The sequence below is a fragment of the Python bivittatus genome, unplaced genomic scaffold (genome assembly GCF_059951505.1).
Source record: "Python bivittatus isolate LINGU-HERP-01145 unplaced genomic scaffold, Pbiv_v1 ctg000850_np1212, whole genome shotgun sequence".
NCBI classification, from domain to species: Eukaryota; Metazoa; Chordata; class Lepidosauria; order Squamata; family Pythonidae; genus Python; species Python bivittatus.
In genome coordinates, this window is record NW_028277112.1 from 7,915,145 (window position 1) to 7,926,199 (window position 11,055).

General features: G+C 38.8%; 2 protein-coding genes across 2 annotated transcripts; one reads left to right on the top strand and one right to left on the bottom strand.

Moving 5' to 3' along the window:
* Positions 1–237: 237 nt before the first annotated feature.
* On the bottom strand, positions 238–4,324 carry LOC103052925 (small ribosomal subunit protein uS12). Its single transcript, XM_007432616.4, has 4 exons — positions 4,181–4,324; positions 2,163–2,322; positions 1,049–1,169; positions 238–434 (listed from the first exon to the last, which is right to left on the bottom strand). Exons 1-4 carry the CDS (start codon positions 4,182–4,184, stop codon positions 288–290), a joined length of 432 nt encoding a protein of 143 aa, XP_007432678.1. The 5' UTR covers positions 4,185–4,324; the 3' UTR covers positions 238–287.
* Positions 4,325–4,576: 252 nt separating this feature from the next.
* LOC103052694 (small ribosomal subunit protein uS12) lies at positions 4,577–7,283 on the top strand. Its single transcript, XM_007432615.3, has 4 exons — positions 4,577–4,734; positions 5,571–5,730; positions 6,813–6,933; positions 7,088–7,283. The coding sequence occupies exons 1-4, from the start codon at positions 4,731–4,733 to the stop codon at positions 7,232–7,234; spliced, it is 432 nt and encodes a 143-aa protein (XP_007432677.1). The 5' UTR covers positions 4,577–4,730; the 3' UTR covers positions 7,235–7,283.
* Positions 7,284–11,055: the final 3,772 nt, after the last annotated feature.

The window sequence follows — 11,055 nt, forward strand, 5'->3', positions numbered from 1 at the left end:
GAAATTATGACTGGCCTAAAGTCATCCAGTGAGCTTCCATGACTGAAGTGAATTTGAACCTGGGCCTCCTAGGTCCTAATCAATGCCCACTATACCACCCTGGTAATGTACCACAAAACCGAGTGTAACTGGGAATTTTGCAGAAAATCAACATAATTCTTACAGACACTGAACCTAACATTTATACAAAAGACACAATGTCCAAACTACAAAAGCCAACACAATAAAAGTAGATGATCATTTCTTAGGAGCAATGTTTATTTATTATCTTGATAGCAAAATAAAATTTATGATCTGGGTCTCTCCTTTTTGCCTTTGTACAAGGCTAACAAGGAAACGTTTGCCACTTTGACAACCTTGAAACGAACTCCAGGAATGTCACCAACAGCATGTCCTTTTCGACCAAAGCCAGCAACCAGAACCTCGTCGTTCTCCTAGAATTCAACAAAACAAGTAACAATGTTTCATTCAATAAAAATTTAGTAAATGTCTACATAACAGCCATGAGTCTTATGGAGGCTCATTTGCCATATAAATAAGAACTATTACTTCTTTTTAAAAGCTGAGAAGCAACACAGATAAAGAACAGGGAAAAAAAAGAAAACCCTTATTTCCTAAGGTGTTTTTCTCTCCTTTCTTGAGAAAAATCTGAATAGTAGAAAACCAAATTCACGGCCCCAGTAAAAATTCTTCACAATACTAAGCCCCAGGAAAATATTTTCTTTCAAGCTCCATCTTTCCCCTTCCTATACAGTCAGCTGGCATTTTTTCTTCTCTTTCTTTGAATCTATTTTCTTTAGATGTATGTATGCTTGTGTGTACAAGGAAGGAAGGGAGACCATTAGCTGATCCTTGTACTTTTCTAGGTAGGACTTTTTTTTAGGTAAGTGCCTCCTTAAACTTCTGAGAATCTCCTGTGCAAATGTTTTTCTCCAATATACATGATCACATCTGAAATATTTTATAAAGGATCTGAGTCATAATTTATTATTATTAATTAATAATTGCTATTTCCTACTGTTATACAGAGCAAATATTAGTTATTCACCTCAATGAAGTTCAAACAACCATCGTTGGGAACAAAAGCTGTTATTTTCTTCCCGTTCTTGATGAGCTGGACTCGGACACACTTCCTAATAGCAGAATTTGGCTGCTTTGCCTCTACACCACTAAAATGGAAATAATTAATTCATGCTTAATTTTTTAATCATCACAAGCTACGCATCTTCTTGGCTAGGATAGCAAAACATTTTATTTAATAAAGGCATCTTTTGCAATCCCCACCACTTCCCACTAAGCAAAGCCATTTCAGACATGGGTCAGATTCAGCTTCTCTTCCACTGGTGGGAGTGCTTCTTAAGAGTTCAGGACATTCCAGTTAGCATAAAGGGGAGATAATCCTTGCAGATTTCTTCTATTTATATCTTCCAATGTTCCTCCTCAAATTTCTGGAGCAAATTTTTAGGGAAGGAGAGCACACAGGACTGCAGCAGAAACTGCTATCTTTTCCATTCCTTCCATGAGATTTTCTGGCAGATCAGAAGTCTCCCCTAGATGAATTGACACTTTTTGTCTTTGGAACAGGGCTTAGTTCAAGCCCTGTTATCCATGGACTGTATACAAGAAATAACTGAAATTCACTGAGTAAGAGGTAACCAAAATATGTGAATACCACATTTTTCAAGCAAGAACAATAATGAAAACCCAAAAGCCTCACATATGACAAATATAGTGAATTGCAAACCAGACACAGTGAGCAAGTCCATGGAACAAATAGCCATTTCTTTCTTAAGTAATGCCTAATGCAATGTAAGTCTTCAACAGAGAAACTAGTATCAAGTTTCACTTTACTCAGAAGATTTGAAATTAAAGAAAAAATTCCCAATATTTGATGCTATTTGTATTCTTAACTAAATGTATTAATACATTCAGAAAATATACTTCCTAAAATACTATCATTACAAGACTAAAAAATCTAAGATCCCCAATGTCTGCCTAGGTGCTAGGAATAGGGATTTATTAACAATGTTACTCAGCCACACATGCTAACAGTTATACTTAAACCATCTATCAGTTCTACTAAATAGTATAATACTCTTTACAGGAAATAGGGTAAATGTTTTCAGTCAATTAAGATCCAATGAATTCTTGGTGAAACTCACACTTTTTCAAGAACAATTCCCTTGGCATGAGAAGCTCCCCCAAAAGGGTTGGCTTTCAAAGCAGTACCCAAATGGGCTTTCTTATATTGCTTGTCATGCCACTTTTGTTCACGACGGTGACTACGCAGCTTCCTGGCTGTACGAAGCCCACGACACTTGCCTAGAAAACAGTACAGTAAAAGTTATTAGGAATAACTACTAAGTTAATTGGACCCTAATCAACTCTCCATATTTAAGTGGGATTTATTTATTTATTTATTTATTTTTTCAGCCGCCCATCTTCCCCCAATGGGGGAACTCTGGGCGATTCACAACAAACAAATATGAGAGACCAAGAGGATGAAAAATCTGAGGCTGAAGGCCTCTATGGGGCTAGCCATCCCCATGCTTGAGGTATTCCCACCCCACCCCAGGCGTCTTCAAAGCCTTACAGAAGGCCAGGAGTATAGGGGCTAATCGCATCTCCGGGGGCAGAATGTTCCAAAAAGCAGGGGCTACCACAGAGAAGGGCCGCCTTCTGGACCCCACCAGTCGAAGTTCTTTCACCGAGGGGGTCCAAAGCATGCCCTTTCTGTGTGATTGGGTGGGATGGGTTGAAGTCATAGGGGAAAGGCAGTCCCTTAGATAACCTGGTCCCATGCCATGTAGGGCTTTAGAGGTGATAACCAACACCTTGAATTGGACCTGGAAGCAAACTGGCACCCAATGCAGCTCGTGGAGCAGAGGCGTTACATGGGCCCTCCTTGGGGTTCCAACAATAGCCCGCATGGCTGCATTCTGGACCAGCTGTACCTTCTGGATACTTTTCAAGGGTAGCCCCTTGTAGAGCGCATTGCAGGATTTATAGGATTCACTTTTTTATCTGATCAAAATTGCACTAAAATTTTATACAGTACTTTCTAATATGGCATCCAGGATTTTTTGAGCAAATTTAACAAACTGACTATAGCATACCAAATCCGAAAATGAGATAATTTATGCTAAAGCCTTATAAATAAAATGTGGAAGATACCTGTGCCCCAAACTATGACTCATGGTCTCCTGTATGTGTGCACATACATGCACATAATATACCTTAGGATTTCTGAAGTTCCAATCTGGTTTCCTTGTTTCATAACACATTCCCAATTTATTATTTTATTTATTTTATTTATAATACACCTAGTAACAAACATTTAAATGGCAATTTAAACATTAAAATTAGAGAGAAAAAGTCTGAATTTTGTAACCAAATCTCACCATGGAACCAAACATTTTTTGAAAAAAATATTTTTTGAAAATTTATGCATATACATATGTATTTAAAGAGTGTTGAGACTAATTCTAATTAAGTCCTGTTAGTTCAGCACCCCATTTTCTATAAAGACCAATTATATGCTTTTCAAAAGCTCCCAAGCAACTGCTCCACCTTTTGTGGCACTCAGCTCCACGCTGTTCCAGAACTAATGTCTTAGCGGCGACTGGACAAATGTTGGACTTCCAGTCCCGGAATTCTCAGCAGTGGCCATGCTGGCTGGGGAATTCTGGGTACTGAAGGCCACATATCAGGAAGTTGCCATGGTTGGGAAACACCGTCCTAGAACAACCTTTTCCAACGTCATGCTCTTCAAGCCTGTTAAATTTAAACTCTCATAATTCCCAACGAGCACAACTCCGGCTAGGCTTGTTGGGGAAGATAGGAGTTGGGCTCCAATACATCCTTAGAAACTCAGGTTAGGAAATGTTGTCTCAAAGATTCCGAGTAGGCAGTTCCTGCTGGTCATATTTTTAAATATACCAGCGCTGTTATCTCGTATCAGGGAGCTCTACCGATTCATAATCTGCGGAGGGACTGATGTTAGGAACCACCACAAGGGTGGCCGTGTGGTTAATACTTAAAAGATCAAGCAATGAGAGCCCTCAGAGCGCTGAAAGGCCGGGGGCGATGTTTCCGCCCGCCAAGAGCCCTCAGCCACACTGTGCCCCTTCTCATTCCCCCGTTTAGCCGAAATGCGACGCCCCGACTCGGAGCACCTCACCCATCGTGTCGTCCACTGGCCCCAAGGAGGAAAAAGAAAGACCCACAGTGCACCGGCCTCGAGGACCTCCCACTTCTCGGGGAAAGGCTGTCTAACCAAGGGCCTGCCCCAAAGCGGCAGGAAAGATGGCTGGTGTGACGCGGTGCATTGTGGGTAGTTTCCAGCCGCTCCCTGCCTGACTGGGTCTCGTTCTCTCAAGCATAGGAACAGTATGCTTCCACCCACCTTTGAAGGATTATAGCCGGTACAGTGGCTTTCTTTGCGAAGAAAGAAATCGAGGTTCTGTGGGAGTCTCATTTTGTGTGTGTCCTTGGGTCGTCTCTAATTTTTTAGGGTCACACTCCAGCAGTTTTTTGTTTTGTTTTTTCTGCTCAGCTTCCCGCGACCACGGTGCCGTTCGCCCTCTTTTTTCCCTCAGTGAAAGAGAGTGTAAAACCCGGCGAGTCAGGCGCGGAGCAGCCCACCTGCGTGAGGTCTTTGCCACCGTTACGTAGAGCTGCCGCAACGGATTGTGGGCCTTTTTGTGCTCGGCCCGGCCAGCTTCAGCGTAATGGGTGAGCGGAGCCGCAGCTTCTTTGGCGCGCGGGATAAGCGGCCCTTTCCTTTTTGGGTGTCTGGGTACGGTGAGGGAGGGCGCGCTTTAAGGGGACGCCAATAACCCCTTTGGTCGGTGTCCAGGCAGGGTTGCGGCGCTGATCTGGGTCGCTCCACGTGTCGATCCCGCGCCTCTCTTTAGTTTTACCAGACGTTTATGCCTCTGTGTGTGTGTATGTATGTGTGTATACACACACAGAGAGAGAGAGATTAAAATGCTCGGCTTTATTGTCTGTTAACATGCTGCTCTCTGCAGTTAGTGTTTTGTTTTTTTTATAAATAGTAGTTTGCAGAAGTCTCCTTGGAGTCCTGCTCGACCCTTGATGATTTTCCCGGACGCGCCTGTTCAGTTTCCTAGCAGGGGCTCAGAAGGAGTTTTCCACTACCTTCTTCCAGGCCGCTTTTTTCACTTTTCAATTTAGTTTGCAGCCTTGGTTTTCCCTCAGGGAATCCTATCCAAGTATTAACTTTGTGGTTGTTCAGTCGTTAAGTCGTGTCCGACTCTTCGTGACCCCATGAACTGTATCGCGCCAGGCCTTCCTGTCCTTTGCTGCCTCCCTGAGTTTGCTCATTTTCATGGTCATTGCTTCAAGTATTAAGTAGGTCTGACTGAAAATAGCTTCTTTGTCATGACAGTTAATGTCACCAAAATATGAAGGGTCACCTATGGGTCCCAAAATAAAAACAGCATAAAAGTTAAAAAACACAAATCAGTACTAACACCTGTTGAAATGAGGTCCTTCGCATTAAATCCAGGGAAACTTTTCTTCTTATCCCTAAACTTTCCTTTTTCTAGGCAAGTGTCGTGGGCTTCGTACAGCCAGGAAGCTGCGCAGTCACCGCCGAGAACAGAAGTGGCATGACAAACAGTACAAAAAGGCCCATCTGGGTACTGCTTTGAAAGCCAACCCTTTTGGGGGAGCTTCACATGCTAAAGGAATTGTCCTGGAAAAAGTGTAAGTGAGGTCTCCCCATTATTAACTAGAGAAACTGTAAGATGAAGTGGCCACCCAAAAACAGTGTGGAATTAGGTATACATTGGACTGTTGCTGTTAGAGGTGCTTGGGTACCCCTGATTCTCCATATGAATTGGAGCCTTAGAGAATTTGCATTCGTTGTTGGAAGTGAATATTTTTGTATCTATACCTTCAAAAAATCCAAAATAAAACTTACATGTTTGTTAAGAGTAAGACCTTTAAAGCTACTGTCTTAGCGTAGTATCTGATATAGAGTAATATGTATTATTTTATATCAGCAGTTCTCAAACATTTTGGTGTCTTGACCCTTTTACATTTGAGGACCCCAAAGATCTTTGGTTTATGTGGGTTATATCTATATTTACTGCATTAAAAATTAAAATGTTATAATTTAAAAAATATTTATTTGACTTTGTGGACCCCCTGAAAGGGTCTTGGGAACTCCCAGGAGTTCCCAGCCCACACTTTGAGAACCGCTGGTCTACATAAAACCGAGCCTTAATCTGTCCTTTGCAACTTTTTAAGAGTTACGTTTATTTCCTTTTTCCTTCTAAACCAAATAATCAGTTACTACCTTTTGCCTAAGGATACTGTCCTATATGTGTCTACTTACTTACTTAGAAACAAGCCCTATGGAAGTCAGACAGACTTGTTTGTCTTGTTGAGTTCCATGGGGTTTGTTTCCAAGTAAGTGGGCATAGAACTATAGCCTTATCCACGTTAATACTTAAATGTTAAGTTAGTCTTTTCTTACAGTAAGTGAAATTAACGTTTCAGATTTATGTATGCTTACTTGGAGTAAAATCCACAGAAAATAGTAAAAATGAGATGTAATAATACCTGGATTTTGCTATGAATCTGTTTAAACAGGACAAGCTATAAATTGTGCTGTAGTTTTGATTGTCATTTGCACATGGGAACACAAGCATCAATGTCATGGTTTTATGACCTTAAGATGATGAACTCAGAACATGAAGATTGTATAATTAGTTACTAAGCATTATTACTGTACTTTAGAAATTTATTATAATAGCATCTGTGTTGTACAATTCATGTTTCAGTGGCGTAGAGGCTAAACAGCCAAATTCTGCCATCAGGAAGTGTGTCCGTGTTCAGCTTATCAAGAATGGCAAGAAGATTACAGCTTTTGTTCCCAATGATGGCTGTTTGAATTTTATTGAGGTAAAGACACTTGGTGGATATAATATGGCACCTAATTGAAGGGGAAAATTGATTAATTGAATGAAACTAAGTCTTTTTTTTCTTGGGACTAAAAATTGGAAAAATATTATGTTTTTTGTCATCAGGCATTTCTTGCTTTCTTGTTTTAAACTAGGAGAATGATGAAGTCCTGGTTGCTGGCTTTGGTCGGAAGGGTCATGCTGTTGGTGACATTCCCGGAGTTCGCTTCAAAGTTGTTAAAGTAGCCAATGTTTCTCTACTAGCCTTGTACAAAGGCAAGAAGGAGAGACCCAGATCATAATTCTTGTGATGCCATGAATAGATCTAATAAACATTTTTACTTAATAAGGTTTCCTTGAAGAGTCGTTCATAAAATGGAGTCTTGCCCAGAATGTGTGTCTGTGTAAATTTCTTACGATGCTTTTCACTTGATTCTTACAGATTATCCCAGAATTGCTTTGATTGTAAGAAAATCCTGCTGAGTTCATGAGATTTTCATCAATTTGCATCCTTCTGAGTATAGCTTCTATTGTAAATAAAGCTCCATTTTGGATCAAGAAAATGAAAATTTTAAAGTTTATTTTGTAATATTAATTATTGCTAATTAACCGTATTTTCTTTGATGTATTAATGTAGCTGAAGGGACAAAAAGTTTAATTTTAATACTGAACATTGTTAGCTTTCTCATTAAAAGGGTAGATTAAGCTATTATTAAACACTAGCACAAAGCAGGGGTAAACAGAATAAACTATTTAAATAAATAAAATCAGCCTACTTTTCATGACTCCAAGTGCTTTACAAAATAGAAAATAAAGCTACCATAATTCAAAAGAATTACAATTTTAGCCTAGGTTCATTATGTACACTGCTTATATATTAGTCGTTAACTTTTTATTCACTTAAAATGACTTGCTTTAATATTCACAGTTGTGCTCATATATATCTCTAAGCTATAAGGACTTAGCATAATATGCCATTTTACCCATTGTAACATAAGTGATATATGTAACCCAAGCTACTGTGGTTTAGTAAGATAATCCAGGTTTATTGTGACATGAAGCAAACCATTAATTTAGGACCACAAGCCTATGCTCGCTTAGCAGGAAATTAATATTGAAAACATAACAGAATTAAGTAAACATGGTAGTAGTGGATTGTGTAAGCAATAATTTACATGTTCTTTGTTGTGTATTTGAAAATACCTGATGAAAGTGGGCAGCATCTGGAATTCTCATCTTTGTGCCCAAACTTTCCATAGCAGATTCCAGGTACTTGTGGACCCTATTAGACATCCTGGCATGGGAACAAAAAAAACAAAAAAAGAATTTAAAACATTAGACACAAGATGTAGGAATAATTTAGTCAAAGTTAGAATTTCAAAGAAAACGGCAGCATTTGATTGCATAAGTACAGTTACAAATAATAAAGGAGGAAGTTGGGCATTCTTGAAGTTGTTTGGTATGGTATGGACTGGCGGTACTGCATCAAGGAGGAGGAATCCGCAGTTGGAGACTCCACAGGAACAAGACCCAAGATACCTGAGTGAACTGGCTGGTAGAACTGCAGTTTTTGTACATCAGATGTTAAGTTTGACAGCAGTGCTGGAATCCAAGAAGCCCAGAAAAGAGTCTTTTTTTTTTCTTTAAACTCAATTTGAGATTGTCTTTATAAGACTGTACATGTATAGTTTATAAAGGTATAATCTATATTAAGTATATATGAAATATATAATTGACAATAGAGAAACACTGTATATGGGATTTGGAAAGTTTGTGTCCCTTTTTACCATCCTCTGACACATACCTCCTATCTTCCTGAATGTAACAGGAGAGATGCATCTCCCCAATATATTGGGAAATGCAAAGAGCTGAAGAAACAATGCAACAAGCTGATAAGGTAACTAGATACTATTTCCAATCAAGGTTTAATCCATTAGAGGTATTGCATGAGGAACTTGGATTGTCTAAAACTGCAGATGGCAATATATTCAATTAAAACTTGATTTCAGTTCAACTGTGCTAGCAATTTATAAAACATTGATTGTGTGCCACCAAGTCAGTGTCAACTCTAAGTTAGATAATATGTCCTCAATCTGATTCTTCAGATCTCTCAAGAGTGCACTTGCAGTTGTAACTGTCCATCAACCTTGCTGTTGGTCATCCTTCCCTTCACCTTTCTCAGAAAATATAGACTTTTCAAGAGAGCTAGGTGGACATGTAATGTGTCCAAAATACTAGAATTTAGTCTGTTCATTTGTGCTTTCAGTGAAAATTCAGAAGTATAAATGTGTTGTTCCAAATTTTGCTTCCACAGAGTGTCACAAGGAAAATTAGTGTCTGTACAATTCTGACTTTTATAGGTATAGACACATCAAAGCATCTGAATATTTTTTCCAACACCTTCATTCCTATCCCACCAAATGCTAGTCTGTGACTCTTGGTTCCTTTAGTCTTGATAGCTGATCTTAAAAAGATGTTATCAACCAATTCAACCCTTTCATTGTCAGTTCTAAGGCTGGTTGCTGTATCGGTTGTTATTAGTTTGGTCTTTAATATTTAATCTCAGACCCATTTTTCACTCTGCTCCTTGACACTCATTACAAGAGCTTGCATTTGCATTTTCAGCTATCAGAATAGTGTCATCAGCATATTGAAGGTTATTAATATTTCTTCTTCCAATTTTAAAACTTCGCTCATCTTCCAGCCTCATATCCAGCATATATGTTGATTAAATAAGGAGAGAGTATATACCCTTGTCTGAATCATTTGTCAACCTGTATCCAGGCTGTTTTGTCATGTTCTGTCTGTATTGTGGCTTCCTGTCTTGTAGATGGGTTTTGTATAAGATGTTCTGAGATTCCTATTTTCCTAAGATCATTCCACACCTTAACATGATCAACACAATCAAAGTTATATTGTTACTGCCTCCTTACCTACAAAATTCCCAGAAAAACAGAATATTGGATCTTGTGAACTTTCCTTTGATCTAAAGTTCACTAATTGTTCTGCCATATCTAAAGTAAACAATGTCATTGAAAATGATGAAGAACTATCAATTCCATGGCAAGGTAGCAAAGGCAATACCCCTAAACTATGAATAGATAGGAGAAAGATTTCTAAAGAATCTATTTTGAAGTAGAGACATGTAGATTGGGATCACACACAGAGACATAATATGGTTTGGTTTAGCATAATGCATTATATGAACCAAACCATTTGGGATTATAAATAATGCTTGATGTTAACTATAGTCTGTGAACCTACTTATCTGCAGTTTAACAACATGAAATAAATCAAGATTAACCATAATGTGTAAACCAGGTCATATGATTGGACAGTTAAGTTAACTCTTTAGGCACTACACTTCATAAAAGATTATAGTTATGTGACCGATCGTCTACTTACAAACAAAAAATATATGCTCTGATTTAGTTCTTAACTCTATAGTGTTTTAGCAGGAAAAATTCAGCCAACCAATTTGCAGAATTCTTGTTTTTGCTATAATGAATTGGAAATGGTATTTTCCTGTATAATGCTTGCAAGTGAATAAAAGCTAGGACAGCAGTTCCCAATCTGCTTGCTACAGTGTAGTCCACATGTCTTTCTTGGAATTTCAAGGTGGTTATTAAACATGCCTGGATTAATATTTTGTATAAAATTAGGGCATTTTTGATAAGGATTTTTATATTCAGTTGGCAGTATAATTCCTGCAAGTTTTCTAAATAAAACATGTTTGGAGGAAGGAAGGAAGGAAGGAAGGAAGGAAGGAAGGAAGGAAGGAAGGAAGGAAGGAAGGAAGGAAGGAAGGAAGGAAGGAAGGAAGGAAGGAAGGAAGGAAGGAAGGAAGGAAGGAAGGAAGGAAGGAAGGAAGGGGCCCCAATATTACTGGTATTTTAGATCTTACCTATATTTTTATCAGTTGTTTTTCTTTCTCTGAAGGCTTATTTTTTAACCCTAGGCTGGTCTTGGGAATGTTTAAAAAGAACAATGAATATGAGAAGATTTGCTGGTAGATTAGAGTAAACATGCAAGTCTCTACAACTTTGGTCACCGAAGCATCTCTGAGGATACCATTCTGCTTTTGAAACACCTTACCAGGTGTTTTCTGGCCTCAGTTCAAACT

Bases quoted from the DNA above. Each gene is read 5' to 3' on its own strand.
- LOC103052925 (XM_007432616.4), bottom strand. The intron at 1,170-2,162 runs GTGAGTTTCACC...TTTCCATTTTAG, and splicing joins GGAATTGTTCTTGAAAAAGT to TGGTGTAGAGGCAAAGCAGC. The intron at 435-1,048 runs GTGAATAACTAA...GTTGAATTCTAG, and splicing joins GTTGTTTGAACTTCATTGAG to GAGAACGACGAGGTTCTGGT.
- LOC103052694 (XM_007432615.3), top strand. The intron at 5,731-6,812 runs GTAAGTGAGGTC...TTCATGTTTCAG, and splicing joins GGAATTGTCCTGGAAAAAGT to TGGCGTAGAGGCTAAACAGC. The intron at 6,934-7,087 runs GTAAAGACACTT...GTTTTAAACTAG, and splicing joins GCTGTTTGAATTTTATTGAG to GAGAATGATGAAGTCCTGGT.